Genomic DNA, 16,473 nt, shown 5'->3' on the forward strand with positions numbered 1-16,473 from the left:
TTTTTTAATTTTAATAATAGGTGAAAATTATTTTTATTTTTTTGTTGCTAAATTAGTAAAATACACATAAATTTTTATATTTTGTATAAAAATATTTACAAAATTGATTATTTTATTATTTCATGAATGGAAAATATAATAAATTTTTAAGGAATATTTGTTCCATGATAATTTAATTATTTAAATAGTTGTGAGAAATAATTTTTTAATATTTTATAAGTTCATGAAAAACATGGTATATTATAATATAAAACATGTTCATAAAAAGGAGTGAGATTCTATAGTTAGTCAATACCTACCGTTATGAATAAATCATCAAACATTCAATATTTGTAGTTATAAATAAACATTTAGTATATATATATTTTTAATAATTTAGAGTAAAAAATAGCGATATGTAACAATACAACCTCGTAGCTAGCAAATTTTGTCAGGTTTGGCTCGTTATATATCGTTGTCAGCGTTACGGTTTGGAGATGTTCCACACAATTTATAAGAAATATTTTGTTTCCCTATATAACTGATGTGGTATCTCACAATCCATCTCCCTTGGAAGCTTAGCGTCCTCACTAGCATGTCGTCTAGTGTCGTAATAGCCCAAGCCCACTACTAACAGATATTGCTCGCTTTGATCCGTTACGTATCGCCGTCAGCCTCACAAATTTAAATTGAGTCTTCTAAGGGAAGATTTCTACACCCTTAAATGTTCGTTCATCTCTTAGACCAATGTGAGATCTCACAATCCACTTTTTTTGGGGGCTCAATGTCCTCGCTAGCACACTGCCCGGTGTCGTAACAATTCAAACCTACCGCTACGAGATATTGTTCACTTTAGCTCGTTATGTGTTGTCGTCAGCCTCACGATTTTAAAACGTGTCATGGGAGATGTTTTCACACTCTTATAATGAATGTTTCGTTCTCCTTTCCAATCTACTTGTGATATCACAATTCACTCTCTTGGGGGCAGCAAGTTAGTTCCCTGTTCAACGAACATGGCATCTCAAACTCTCTCCGTAAATGCGGTGGGCCAATCGCCCAATTCAGATCCCAATGGAGACCCAACCGCCTTAAAGCATCGGATCAGTAGCAGATGCTTGGGTTTTACCACAATTCAGATTCAAGAAAAAACGAGCCCGATTGGCCTATTTAAAATGACCCAAAATCCTCTGCAAAAGCAGTGGGCCAATCACCAAATTCAGATCCCAATGGATACCCAACCGCCTTCCACATTGGGATTTGAAACCTCTGATCACAAACAACAAACACAAAGAAGAAAAAAGAAGCCTTCCTCCACAAACCAAGTCATCTTTAAATCATTGGCATTGGCATTGGCATTGGCGCTGGCGCTGGCGTGGTGTTTGAGGCTCCGCCACGGGCCCCGCACCCCCACTCCCCCATATACGTTTCTGTCTTTTCGCATCCACTTTAAAACCCTTCACTCCCATGGCGCCTCACAGAGCCTTGCCTCCACGTGCTGCAACATGTGGCTCACCCCATTGCCTTGTCTTCACGTCTCTGTCTCCTTCACGTGCCCCTTCCCTACCTCTATTTTCCTTCCACACCATGCCATTAGGGAGCAGCATCAGCAGCATCAGCAGCACACTCACCCCCCCTTCATTTACATCAATCGCTTTCGTTCCTTCTTTCTCATTGTTAACAAAACGTATATCTTGATTTTTGGTTAATTAAGCCGACCCATCACTCATTAATGTGGGCGTGGCCTATGGGTTCGGTCGTTTTCTTCACTTCAAGTCGGCTACGCATTTCGTCGAACAGTTGGTGTGCATGTATGTATGTGTAAGGAATGGGTTCAGGGGGTTTAATTTCGCCCTGAGAAAGCAAAAGGGATGACAGTTACAAAAACAGCGTCGTTTTCATGTCGCCGTCTTTGTAGTGGAGATGTCGGAGTCGGTTGCGCCCATTACCCAATCACCCATCTCATATCAACTCACCTGCCATGGTTATCTTATAATTTGTCGGGGCGGTTTTTTTTTTCCGCTTAAATTGATGCCAATTTAATTTAATAAAAAATTAATTTAAATACTATCGTTTTTCATTTTTAATCAATAATTTAATTATTTCACATTAAATTAAATTAAATTATATATATATTATTAATTATAAAATTATCAGACAAATCTTTTATATCTAATAAATCTGTAAATTAAAAAAAATGTTGGAATAAATTAAAATTTTATAAAACAAAATAATTAAAAAATTAATTTTTTCACATAAAAGTTAAAGTTTAAGGATATAATAAATATTTTAAATGTTTAAAGACATTAAATTTAAAATTTATTTTTTAAAGTTTATAGACCGACACAAACCATAAATTCATGACTATACTTGTAATTTGACATTTTTCTCGTTCGTTTTTTAATTAAAAATATTAAACTAATTTCTAGAAAGGTCAATTTTAATATTTAAAATTTACCTCTATTACAATATTGAACAAAAAAGATGACGTCATATTTACAAATCATTAATCTAATATATTTGGATTAAAATTGATAACAAGGGAGATTGGCGCAAAGATTTTAAAAAATTTAAATATGAAAAATTTAAAAGTTGTAAATACAAATAAATAATTTATGTATTATAAATATTTAAAAATCCGTAGTTCAAAATGCTTCACTTTTGGGCTCCAAAGTAGCCGAGCCCACAAGGATTTAGAAAAGGGTAAAGCAATGCTATGGCTTTTAGCCCGGCCCACAGCCCAATAAGTTTCCAATGGGCTTAACGGCCCATCTAAACTTGTAATTTTGTTAATTTAGGACTAATTAAGACCAAATTTAAAATTTAATTGAACATGCTTATAATAATATTTGAAAACTATACAAAATATTTAAATGATGATGTAATATTTATTTTAGTGCGACTATATAAAATATTAAAATCATTATTATTGTAATTTAAAAGGTTAGAATAATTTATAATATCAACATTTACTTATAAATGTCAAATTAAATATTTTTTATTAAATATAAATAGTTAATTTTAGGCGAAATAAAGTAAATTAAAAAATTACTAATTAACTTGGTCTCATTTGGTAAGAATTTTATGTTTTAAGAAATTAATTAAATATCACCATTTTATTGAGAAAAAAATTATTGGGAGGACGTGGCCCAATTAAAAAAAAAAGAAAAAGAAAAAGAAAAAGCAAATTGGTGGGGACCATCTGCCACCTCAGCTTTGACTCACAGAATTCATCTCCGGATTAAATTTTGTGGGACCTTCCCTAATCCATGTTGTCCAATCAGGTTTGACCGCGTGGTTAGTTTTAAGGGCTCCATTTCCCCCTTTTTTTATTTCTGTTTCCCGGCCCAAAATCCTCCGTTCCGGACTTTCCCTCTTTTTATCCATTTCATTTAATTTTACCTTTCTCCTCCGGTTCAAGTCCGCGTTCATTTCTCTTTCTCTCTCTTCTTCCACTGTGTGTCGTCGCTCAGAGGTCAAATATTTGGCTGTTTTTTCCCTCCTTTTGCTTTCCCTTCTCTCTTCTTCCTCGCCATGCCTCTCGATCTGTAATTCATTTTCTTCTTTTCTCTTTCTCAATTCTTATCCTTATCTACACACTTCTCTGCTCTCTTTATCGCACTTCTGGAGCTTCAAGTTCTAGTTTCTCAAGGTAAGAGTTGGTAGGCTATGGACGGGGGTGCTCCGTACAATCCACGTACCGTGGAAGAGGTGTTTAGGGATTTCAAGGGCCGTAGAGCTGGTTTGATTAAGGCTCTAACTACTGGTGAACTTTTATTTCATTCTCCCTGTTAAATTGTTTTCACCTGTTGTCCTTTTGGTTTTCTCTGCTTCATTCTGCTTCGTGTTGTAATAATTTTTGTTTTTCCGTTAATTTCGTCAGATTTTTACTATTTCTGCTTTTTTGGTTGCAGATGTTGAAGAGTTCTACCAGCAATGTGATCCTGGTTTGATTTTTCGCTGCTTTTTTACGTTTTTGAATATTAGTATGCATTGTCGGAGAGGATGCTAGAAGTAATGCGTAGGAAAAGTGGTGTCTACTAGGAACTAAATTTCGATGACTGCAAATATAAATAGCTAATAAAATTTATCGATATTGATGTCTGGTTTAGTTGAGAGGTTTCCGCGGCTTATTTTCCTAAGCCAGTTTGTCATTAATTTCCGTGTTTCTTTTGTCCTTTTATTTCACCGCCTTGTCTGTAAGCAGTGCATGTGTGTGAAGCCTTCATACTTTATAACGTAAAACAGAGCACATGTTTTATATGGTAATGCAAGGATTTAATTATCTGGCCTTACAGGATGAAATCTGTAGTAAGCTGATAAGTAATGAGGTTTAATGGTAATCTTGTCGTATAATTTTAAAATGTGTAGGCTTATACTGTTCAGATATTCTAATTTCGGCGTGTAAAAAATCGTTTGATACATAATCTATAACAGTTAAAAAAGAACTAAACATACTACTTTTAACACTTTTTTTTTTTCTTGAATTATAACCCAAATAAGGGATTGTTTGGTACATCGAATCATAACCCAATTTTTCTTAAACTTCACATTTGCCAGAGAAAGAAAATCTCTGCCTTTACGGATTTCCTAGTGAGCAGTGGGAAGTCAATTTACCTGCGGAAGAGGTGCCTCCAGAGCTTCCAGAACCTGCACTGGGTATAAACTTTGCTAGAGACGGGATGCAAGAAAAGGATTGGCTATCCTTGGTTGCAGTGCATAGTGATGTTTGGCTGCTTTCTGTGGCATTTTATTTTGGAGCTAGGTTTGGATTTGATAAGACAGATAGGTATGTGTTCACCTGATCTGCCTTCGTTATTTTATGTTAATGATTCATGCATAGTATATTTTAAACTGGTCGTAGGTTGTAGCGAAGGGCTGGGCATGAGCTTCAATTGTTTCTCTCTCTCTCTCTCTCTCTGTCTTTTATTGTCTTTGAGCAGTTCTTAATTTAATATTTTGTTCAACTTTTGTTCATTTCACGTGCTCTTGGGAAACTGTTTTTCTCTGCCCTTGAATTTCTTATTTCTTTTCATGATGATGATAGGTTTTGCAACCCCATACATGCTTTTCATGATCTAAAGTTCTATAATGGGATTTTTTTTTGTGGGGTGTTATATTTTGGTTATTGTTTTAGATTGAATTGGTATTAGCCAATCTCTTTCTTATAAGGTTTTATTTCAAACTATAATTTTTTTTTTCATATTATATGTTTTATACAAGGAAACACAAACGCATTTGTGATTGCTCAATATGTGTTTCACACTTGTTGAATATATTGGACACGCGTTGGTTACTTGTCTAACACATGACACACATGTACGCTTGTTGAACACATTGGATGGACATATTTGAGACAATTATTGAGCACTTCGTTTCAAGTGTTAAGCTATTTATTTGTTATTCTGTTAGAAATGCTATTAGGATAGGAAATAAGTAATTAGATAGGGAGGTGGTTATGGAGTTTGGTTATAAATAGAGGGAATGAGGCATTACGTTGTGGCGAGTGAATTAGGGCTTGGGAGAGATCTCAAGAGGGAGGGTGTAACAATCTTGAATTACTTATATTGTAATTTCTTTAGATATTGCAATATAATTATCTTTGGGTGTTTTCATACAATTTCAGTGTTTGGATGCCTAACATATTATTTGAAGATTAATCAACCATAAAAACAAATATGGGAGAATACTTACAAATTTTGATCGCAATGAGTTCTTTAAAGTATTTAAGCATTTAATGATGGCCGATTTTTGTTTCTCTTTTCTATAACTGTCGAGTCATTCAGTAACATGTTTAGTTGGTTCTTGATTCTTTTACTATTAGAAATTGCATCATTAAATACATATGCGATATCTATAATAAATTAACGTTCTACATTGTACATTTCATGACAATTTTTAAATAAAAAATTCATCATTTCTTCTATATTATATTCTAAATGAAAAGACCATACAATGTATTTTTTTTATATATAAAAACATTAAAATATAGGATATGTTCAAATATGTTTTAAGTTAAATTACAAGTTTAGTCTTTTAACGGATTGTGTCTAATAAGTCCTTGAACATTAAAGTGTTTGATAAGTCCTTGAACTTTCAATTTTGTGTCTAACAAGTTCTTGAGTGTCTAAAAGGTTTTTAAACTTTCAAGTTTGTGTTGGTAGGTTCTTGACCTATTTGAAACACCTAAAAATTTATGAGTATATTAGTAATAAATTAGACACAAAATTAGAAGTTCAAGGATGATAATTTGAAAGTTTCAGAAATCTATTACTCTTTTTTAAAATTCAGAGGCTTATTGACACAAACATAATAGTTTAGGCACTAAACTTGTTATTTAACCTACATTCTGAAAATTTTAAATTTTATTAAGCATGCTCCTGCATGCTCGTGTCCTCACTTTACAGAAAATGATTGCACAGTGTCTATGGCATGGCGTGGTGTCATAGGCTTTATCTTCCTCCTATACATGCCTGGTTTTCCAAAGGAGCTGTTCTCTTGACCGTTTTTGGGATTTGCAACATTCTTTGCAAGATGGATACGGTTGTATTCTTTCATTTTTTCAATGTAAGCTTGGTTTTAATCAACTGTGGTTTGGCCATAGTCATTGGTGTCAGTGAAAAATAATCAGGGTTGAGGAAATGAGTTCAAATCATAAGGCCACCTACCTTGGATTTAAAGTTCTATCAGTATTTACACGGCACATTTCATCATTGTGGTTGCTTCATTACAACAGGGTCCATTACTTAGTCTTTCTAGTAGTTTGGGTCTATTTTGGGCTGTCATTTTGTTGGTCTGGGTTGCTGGTCTTCTCTCGACTTTCTTGTATTCTTTTATTTTTATCTTAGTCATAATTTGGTTCCTGATGAAGTTTCCATGACTGGGGATTCAAGTTTCTATTGCTTTTGTTGCAGGAAGCGTCTATTTAATATGATAAATGATCTTCCAACAATATTTGAAGTGGTGACAGGGACAGCCAAAAAACAAGTTAAGGATAAATCATCAGTTTCAAATCATAGCAGTAATAAATCTAAATCAAATCCAAAGGTTTGAAAGAATTTTTTTATCCTGCTTTCTCCTGTTTTTAGTTTTTCCTAGCCAATTCGGCTTAAAATGAGACACAAAACTGCTGATGATTTTTAATTGCTCTAATGGTTTGGCTGAGGTGCCTGTAGAAAACCAGTCGACCTGCATACCATACTAGAGTATTCTTTGATTACTGGTTCTCTTTGCTTAGTATGTGTTTCAATCCGTGTGGGAGGCAACTTACTAAGCATATTATTTGGCATATATTTGCAATATACAGCGGAGTTCCGAACCTCAAATAAAAAGTGCGAAAGCGGTTCAATCGAAGGACGAGGATGAGGAAGGCTTGGAAGAGGAAGACGAAGAAGAACATGGAGAAACACTTTGTGGAGCTTGCGGAGAGAATTATGCATCTGATGAGTTCTGGATTTGCTGTGACATATGTGAGAAATGGTTCCATGGGAAGTGTGTCAAGATCACTCCGGCAAGGGCAGAGCACATTAAGCAGTATAAATGTCCATCTTGCAGCAACAAGCGAATCCGACCCTGATGTGTTTACACGGCACGCATGGTAGGTATTTGCAACAACCTCCCCTCCCTCCCCAAACCAAAGGAAAAAAAGGGGAAAAAAAAAGAGAGGAAAATGAACCAAGAGATAGTCAAATGTTGCTTCCCTTAGGATCTCAGTGTAGACCACTAATTGTGTATTAGGATTAGTTTAAACTTTAAATTAGGACTGTGGTTAGGTTGGAAATTTACATTCTATGTTATTTGTGGACAAACTCCTTTCTGTTTGTGTATTGTATGAACTACTTGTATTTTGTATGTGGTATAATATGTTACTGTCAAAAGTTTATACTTGTCAGGATGCCCATCTCCATTGTACGTGCCGTTGGGGTCACGAGAGAGTTTTCGTTCGCTTCGTGGGTTCACTATGTGTTAAGGTTAGTCACTCTCTCATTTATCATCTCAATACCTATCTCTATTAGGACGCTTGGAATTAAGAATTAGGCTGAACATATCCTACTCAAGTCTTTGTAGACTAGTTTGCTGCTTACAATTAACCATTTACATCACTTACCACTAGGCAACATTTTAGATACCCAAACGTGAGGATTTGTTTGGAGTTTTCTTTAAACAATTCTCTCGCAGATATCTTGTAATTGATGGCTTCTGTTCTAACTTGAAATCATTATAATTGACTAGAAAGAACTTTAGGTGTTCTAGAAGTAGGCTGTTTAATAATATAAAAGAAATCAGAGAAAAGCATACCTAAAGTGTTTTTATAAAAGTAGGCTGTTTATTGAATAAAAGTAGGCTGTTTATTGAATATTTGTTTTTGTTAACTCACAATTACTTCTGCAAACAACTTTGTTATGTTTGATTATATTTTCTCCAAGTGTTTTTATGCATAACTTTGTTGGGATTGCTCTTAAATTTAAGTATTTATTGGAGTTTGTCACCAACAGTGATGGATAGTTGCTGGTCATTGGTCCTAGTTGTTGATCGTTGGTTGCTGGTTTTGGTCCTGGATCACCAACCACTAGTTGCTAATCTCGATCCTTAGTCACAATTCCTAGTCATCAGTCCCGATCATTGGTGGCTATGGTTAGTGACCGGCACTAGTAATTGGTGACTAGCTAAGGATCGAGATTGGCAACAAGCGGCTAGTGACAGATGCATAGGATTAGTGACCAACGATCAATATCGAGACTGAGGATGGTCGTTGGTCCTTGGTCGTCAAACCCAATTACTAATCACTAGTGATTAATGACCACTTTGTCTATCGAGATCAAGGATCTTGATCATCAGTGACCACTTTGATGATGGTCATTCGTTGTTCGTTGTCAAATCCAATCACTAGTTGTTGATATCGATCCCGACCATCAGTTACTAGTACTAGGTGGTGGTTGCCGATTATTGTCAATCGTCAGTCCCCTATCTCGTTTGCCAAAGTGGTCACTAATCTCGATAATTGGCCACCCATCTCTAGTCACCGATCATCACCAATGGGTCCCAAACCTTGGTTACAGTCCCAAGTTTCAAAACTTACGACCCGTGGCTAGTGGTTGTGATTGACCATAAACTGGTAACCAACAATCACATCGATGATCGTTGCAGAAGTGGTAACGATCCATAGTTACTGGTAGTCAATGTGGTCGTAAATGGTGACTATTGTAGAAGGAAGAAATTCGAGTTAATTTCTAGGGTTTAATATTTTTCCTTAGGTGCTTGTCATGAGCTCATCCCTATAACTAGTCGACAAACCATTGACTTGAAACAGTTTCCATTCCAAGAAGGCACAAAGTCATCAAACGCAACAACATCTTTTGAGCGTCCAAATTTGACTTCTAATTCCAAATTTTGGTGAATGCCAAACTCCTTTGACCCATCAATTTTAGCTTCCAAATCCTTTGAATTAAAAAATGAACCACTTGGCTCTAATAACTGACCTACATCCCAAACATTCAATCACTACCCCCACATCAATAAAATCATTATTCAATCCCTCCAAATTTCTTTTTGGTCCAAAACGGTTAACTACACGCAATAATTTCTCGTTTACAAGTTGAACACGAGACTTTCTAAGAATCACAATGTTAAGCTATGAACATGTGAAAACATGAATCAAGATGTTGTTGTATGGATAAAAATTTAACACCCAATAGAGTAACGATCCTCCAGAGCAGATGGTACATGTAAGGTTGCAAAGAAAACGAGTACTATTTGTTCGAAAACTATTTTTACGTATCTGAATTCGAAAAAGAAGAAAAGGGCAATTACCAAATACATATAAAACTTATACAAACCAGAATCGGAAACTAGAAACAAGAACATTCCGGCCAATTTTGAAACCAAAATGTATAGAACTTGAAAGAGTTATAATTGGGTGATGCAGCCATTAAATCTGTTCGGATGGGACTGGGTGCTTAGTAGACTTATTCTGTCGAGAATGAACGTAGAAAAGCTTCCCAATCAAGAACAGACCGATTGAAGAAGTAGCCACTATCGCCACCAAAATGGCTATCAAAAAGATGACGGAGTCGGCTCCGGACGGAGCACCGGAGCCTGAGAGTTTTGGTGCTCGTGGAGTGAAGAACCTAATGGAGTATCCATAAGTATAAGCCATGGAGCTCACTGCAATCCACATCGTAACGATCAAAACCCTCATGAAAATGCGTTTCTCCGGCAACCCAGTGATTATCATCAGAATCGCAATCAGGGAAGTCATGAATCCCATTGTGTTAAACACCAGAAACTTATTATAAGTTTGTAGGTGTTTTCCGGCGAATATCGACGTTCCGGCCGGCTAATTTGGGTTCCCTGAGGCTTTGTCGTCTTGCCAAATGCCACCTGGAGGGTTGACTCCGGCTTGAAAAGCCATTGTCGCTATTAGTGATGCCACCACCATTAGTGAATCTTGCTTCCTCAGCCACTCGCTTTTCTGGTTAAAGAACCACCAATCTCCGTTGTGGAAGACGGCGGAGAGAAGCCATTTCCAAGATTGAGTCTTTTCCATTTTGCTGACACAGGAAGAAGGCGAAGAAGACGACCGCGACAACGACGACGGCTTCTTTGGTGTGGTTCGGATGGCATTGGCAGCTGTGAGAGTCTCTGCGATGTCCATATCCTTTAGATCTCTATGGCTTTGAGTTAGAATGTCCAGAGCTGTTAACCCATTTGTGGTTTTGGCATTTACTTTGATTCTTGTATGGTTGATTAGATACTCCACAGCCTGCAATTAGAGAACCAGATAAACTAGTTTGAGTTTGTGTCATCTCGTAATTTTTCGAGACCACAAGATAGTTAGAGATGTCTATTTGATCTGTGGGACTAGAAATGTCCATGTTACCCACGGGGCAGGAACAGTTTCGAACGGATAGCAGATTTCCATTGACATTTAGACCGAGAATGGAAGAGGAAAATAAATGGACACAAAGACGTTGACCCTGAAGATGGTGGATTTAGGGGTTCCACGTCTATTGGAGAAGGGAATGAGTGCAAGCGAAGATGCTGAACCGAAGGGGATCTTACATCGGTTCGAGAGGAGAAGGAAACACTCTTTATAAGGGATAAGACTAGTCTCGAACTGATAGCTGATTACCCGTTTAGATTTAGAAAGAGAATGGAGGAGGGAGTGGAAAACATTTTTTACATGATAAATAAATGGGACAGAAGGACGCTGGTCCCGAGGAGGGTGGATTGGGGGGGTCTCACATTGATTGGAGAAGAGAACAAGTCGTAGAAGAAGTTGGGTCCCGAATGGGAATCCTACATCGGCTCGAGGAGAAGGAAATACTCTTTACAAGGGTGTAAAAACCTTTTCCTAGTAGACGCATTTTAAAAACGTTTAGGAGAAGCCCGAAAAGAAAAATCCAAATATGAAAGTATCGGGTAAACCGTCTCTTCTTCAAGTAGACGTAAATTCACATTGCGAAAATTAAGGATGAAATAGGTGATGAAGACGAGTAATTCTAATTAATTACCTGAAGTTGTTTCATGGAGACAGCAAGGTGGAGGATAGTGAAGCCATAATCATCCTGAGCATTAACAAAGTGACTATCATCCACAGCCACAGTTTCAATCAGCTTCTTCAGAGCTTCCACCTGGTTATACTCCACACACAAATGCAACACCGTTCCGCCGCCGTCCACCGCCATCCGAGCAGCAGCCGGTCGGACACAGACGAGCTCAGCCAAGACATCAAGCCGGCCTCTAACGGCGGCGAGGTGGATAGCGTTCCGGCCATCTTGGTTGCAGACAAAGCACATATCAGCATCAACTCGCAGCAGAAGTTTCACAATTTCCACAAACCCTTCGGCGGCGGCCAAGTGGAGGGCGGAAAAACGGCGGGAATCCAACTCCTTAGCCAGCTGAGGCCTTCGCTTAAGAATCTCATCCACAAATCCGACGTGTCCAAGAAGAGCCGCCACGTGTAGAGGCGTCTCGTTGAAGTCGTTGAGGTTAACTCTGGCCAGCAACATAGGATCCTGTCGGAGCAGCTCTAACAACGTTGTTACGTTGCCTTCAATGGCGGCTTCGTAAAGCCTCTTACTTCCATTGTCTGCGGCCATTAATGAAGCTTATCTCTTTTCTTCTCCGATGTGTTGCTTGTAGATATATGTATATATTTGGCTGTATATATATATAAGGAGCGGAGCAGCCATGGATGGAGCTCCGAAGAGAGTGATGAGGATTCGTTGAAGTTTCTTCCAAGAATAGTTTAATAAAAAACAAATGGGGTTTGAGTGTTCAAATTTACTTCTTAGTTCCAAACTCAAGCCAATGCCTAAGTCCTTCAATCTAATGACCAAATCCATATTTTAATCCTTGTAAAGGGCTCAACTTGGAAGAGGAAGGGGAGATGGGCTCCGCCACATCGGTCGAAGAAAGACCGTACATGTGAGACCCCATATCAGTTGGGGAGAGGACGAAATATTTTTTTAGAAGGGTGTGGAAATCTCTCACTAAGTTTTAAAAATCTTGAACAAAACTTGAAATAGAAAGCCCAAAAATGACAATATTTGCTAACGGTGAGCTTTGGTTATTACAAATGATATAAAAGTCTAACACTCGGCGATATACTAGCGAGAAGGGTGAGCGCCAAAAAAGAATGGACACGAGGTGGTGTGCTAGTAAGAACACTGGGTCGGGAAGGTCCCACGTCGAGCAGGAGTACTTAGCCATTGAAACCCCGTTTGGGCGGCCAGCGGTTTTAAGAAGAGGCCTAACTAAAGCTGCGAGAGGAACTGTGGGAATCTGCAATTATTTGGACAACTTGGACAACTTGAACAGCCGACAAGACAACTTTCCAAAATTAAGAAAAGGGTAAAATTTTGAGAAAAATACATTTTTGCTCTTAAATTTTGATGTCAAGTTACATTTTTGTCCTTTTAGTTCTTGAATTTTATTGATATTTAAATCTTTCAAGTTTGGGATAATTTGGTCTTTTCCTTATTTGGTGGGTTATAGTTTTTTACCATGTAAAATAGTTGTACTCGTATGTTAGACTGAGAAAATCTTTGGTTGACTAGATCAACCCAAATTTTGGGTTGGTTGGGTTGGTGATTCGATCAACTTAAATAGAGTTTACAACCCAGTCCAACCAATGGTCCATGATTTTATATGAGCTTGTACTAACCTAGTTGTTGGCTTGATGAAACCTCTTTGTCTCGATCAATTTTCGAGAAATATCACAATAGTTTGGTATTTGTAAAAAAATTGGAAGTAGAAATAATAACTTTATCAAACAAGATTAGAATAAAATATTGGGTTGTGAACGATTTTATGTTCAAGTTGCCTTGCATAACGATTCCAAGTCTCGGTTAGGTCAATGACTAAGTCGGTTAAGTCACAGGATTCTATGAACCACGTGACTTATAGAATTGGTTAACATCATAAGAATAAGGCTCTTAGACGAGTTGGGTCCGAAAAATCATTGAACGAGACCACGATAAATATAGTTAGCCATGTTTTACCGAAAAAAAAATCAATCTATGTTTTATTGTTGTTAAAAAACAATCATATTGTGATACTTGTATTCGAATATTTTTTATGCCCGACTAAATTATTATTAATTAATGTTTATCAAATGGTTAATTTTTTTTATTCTTATTATTATTTGGGATGTCGAAAGAAACCGTCACCCTTTTCAAATCATGGATTATATATATATATTTTCATTATTTATCGATACAAATGTCAACAATTGAAGCAGGGTTACAACCGTCAATTTTGTACATTATAATAATTTTTTTTTACATTATAAATAATTTTATTATATTCAACCGTCAATTTTATATGACCGTTGAAGCAGGGTTACAACCCATTATGAGTTGAGATCGAGTCTCTAATTCTTTGAAACGGTGGAAAGATATCTTTGTTACTGAATGCTACTCAAGAATACATTTGAAATCTTATGGAAAGATATCGTCCCATATTGTTTGTAAAGAGGATGGTACCAAGCCGTCAGTCAACCCTCTCGACGGCGTCTATTAAGAGGATGGTACCCATATTAACAACTCAATCATCTCCTGTCCTCAATCAAATAGGTGAAAATTTTGAGTCTATATATGTCAATTCGACCCGTCCAACCAACCTGAAAATAGAGTTGTTACCCAATCCAACCCTACTATGAAAATTTAAAATCAATGTTTCATATTTGAGTTTTAAATAAGTTAGATTTTTTTTAAAAATAATAATAAAAATACCCCGACAACCCAACTTAACCCGCCCATCTTATTTTTCAATTGGGTCGGTTGTGTTGTGAATTATGTTTGAGTTATTTGGGTCACCAACCTAACTAAACCAGAAATTTTGAATCGGTTAAAAAAATTTCTCTAACCCAACGCGTGTACACCTTTAATTTCTGACTAAGACACATAAAGTGTGGCTCTGATAACAACTATCACGGTACTATATTTTCAATCGTGTGGCGTCGTGATCTTGACACACTTGTGAGATTAAATTATAAATTTTGTCTATAAATTTTTAAAATATTAAATTTGTAAATTTAATCTTTAAATGGTTATATTTTAAAATTTTACGAATTTACTAACATAAAATTAAATATTAACATATTAATTAAATATAAGATAAAAACTTCAAATTTTAAAAAACAAAATAATACAAAATCCACTTAGTGGTTTTGGTAAACAAACGATGACTTGAGCAGTGGTTTTCGCATTGACCGAGGTGGCGCAGCCGTCGAAGCCACGTGGATGATTACGTCAGCATGGTGACGTAAGGCGATCCAACGTTTCATTCCCGTCCGTCAGTCCGCCGGGGAAGGAGTATGTTTTTCTGTTGACTTTTTCAAAGCAGTTAATAATCTCCTCAAAGAATTAGACAGACTTTTGAATGGTGGGCCCCCTCTTCTGTTGACCTTGACTTTTCTTTTTACTGCTTCAGATTTAGTGAAAATTGACTTTTTAGTTTTTTTTTTTAGTTTTTTTTTGTAATTATTTATTGAAATTATTTACTGATCATTGGTGACTAGCTAGGAATCGAGATCAGCAACGAGCGGCTAGTGACCAAGACTTGGGATCAGCCACGAACGATTAAGAACGAGATTGAGGATGGTCACTAGTCCTTGATCGACAAACCCAATCACTAATCACTAATGGTTAATGACCCCTTTTGTTAATCGAGATCAATGATCATTAGTGACCATCAAATCCAATCACTAATTTTTGGTCTCGGTCCCGATCATCGGTTGCTAGTAATAAGTGGTGATCGTCGATTATCATCAATCGTCAGTCCCCTATATCAGTTGGATGAAAGTCCTACATCGGCTGATATAGAGAATGATTATAGGTTTATAATCGAACAATACTATCCATATCCGCTGATTTAGAGAATGATCGTGGGTTTATAATCAAGCAATACTATCCATCGGTATAAGATTGAAGTGCAAAACACAATATCATATCATTATAAAAACAAGAAACAACAAGGAACGATAAACAAGAACATTACGACCAATTTCCTTAAAATAGACAAATAGAGAATATCATATGATTATAAAAACGAGAAAAACAAGAACATTAGGAGCAATTTGGCATTAGATTTGTTGGGATGGGTGTGGGTGGTTAGTGGACTTGTTCTGTCGGGAATGAACGTAGAAGAGCTTCCCGATCAAGAACAGACCGATTGAAGAAGTTTTGCCACAATGGCGCCACCAAACTGGCAATCCAAAATACCTCATTTATTCCGGTGTCACAACCAATACAAGTCCTACGATATAGTTATGTTACCCCTACAGACCAATACAAGTCCAAAATTGATCCAACCAAAACACGTATGATTGAGCTACCAAAAAGGAAATATTTATTAGTCATCTTATTCTCGAGATTGCTCTAATTCAGATGTAGTCTCAATACATTCATATATACCTCATTTATTCCGGTGTCACAATTCTGTTCTTAAATTTGATATTTAAATTCCTAAGTAGAGATGTTCACGGGGGCGAGATGGGAACAGGGAAGCCTTCTCCGCCACCTATTTCATTTCACATCCCTGCAAAATTTTCCATTTATTTTTGCGAGGATTGAGACGAGAATCCCTCTAAGGAGAATTTATGAGATTCGGATGCCCATAAATAATTTTTCTCAATTTATTATTCTCTCATTATTTGAAGTTTTCATTTTTTTTAATATTTAAAAAATTATTTAAAAAAATCCTAATAAATCAATATATTTCCGAAGCAAACATATTAATAATGTCTACGTAAATTTAAAAAATTTTAATTTTAATATTATAATCTCGTCTTCGACCCTACTTATCTAATGGGGAAAAATGTTCTCCACTCCCTTTACCCTTCCCCATTAAACGGGGAATCTTCTCCCGAGCGAGTCTTTAAAGGGTTAATGACATTTCTACCCCTAAAATTTGAGATGATTTCATTTTCAATTATGGGATTGACATTTTTAACCTTTTACAAACTTTTGTTTGTTTATAATGACTTTTCAA

General features: G+C 36.4%; 1 protein-coding gene and 1 pseudogene across 2 annotated transcripts; one reads left to right on the forward strand and one right to left on the reverse strand.

Moving 5' to 3' along the window:
• The first annotated feature begins 3,369 nt into the window (after nt 1-3,369).
• Nucleotides 3,370-7,864, forward strand: LOC111805373 (PHD finger protein ALFIN-LIKE 4-like). Of its 2 annotated transcripts, none has more exons than XM_023690430.1 (5): nt 3,370-3,742; nt 3,891-3,923; nt 4,537-4,765; nt 6,891-7,023; nt 7,283-7,864. In XM_023690430.1, the coding sequence occupies exons 1-5, from the start codon at nt 3,646-3,648 to the stop codon at nt 7,550-7,552; spliced, it is 762 nt and encodes a 253-aa protein (XP_023546198.1). In that variant the 5' UTR covers nt 3,370-3,645; the 3' UTR covers nt 7,553-7,864. The 2 variants fall into 2 exon arrangements, with proteins under 2 accessions (XP_023546198.1, XP_023546199.1); XM_023690431.1 differs by having other exon boundaries at nt 3,371-3,742; nt 6,891-6,963.
• Nucleotides 7,865-9,616: 1,752 nt separating this feature from the next.
• Nucleotides 9,617-12,262, reverse strand: LOC111805372 (annotated as a pseudogene).
• Nucleotides 12,263-16,473: the final 4,211 nt, after the last annotated feature.

This window comes from Cucurbita pepo, chromosome LG11 (assembly GCF_002806865.2).
Source record: "Cucurbita pepo subsp. pepo cultivar mu-cu-16 chromosome LG11, ASM280686v2, whole genome shotgun sequence".
Lineage (NCBI taxonomy): Eukaryota > Viridiplantae > Streptophyta > Magnoliopsida > Cucurbitales > Cucurbitaceae > Cucurbita > Cucurbita pepo.

Excerpts from the sequence above, each read along its gene's own strand:
- LOC111805373 (XM_023690430.1), top strand. The coding sequence starts at position 3,646 with ATGGACGGGGGTGCTCCGTACAATCCACGTACCGTGGAAGAGGTGTTT. Across the intron at positions 3,924-4,536 it reads CTACCAGCAATGTGATCCTG|AGAAAGAAAATCTCTGCCTT; the intron begins GTTTGATTTTTC and ends CACATTTGCCAG. Across the intron at positions 4,766-6,890 it reads GGATTTGATAAGACAGATAG|GAAGCGTCTATTTAATATGA; the intron begins GTATGTGTTCAC and ends CTTTTGTTGCAG.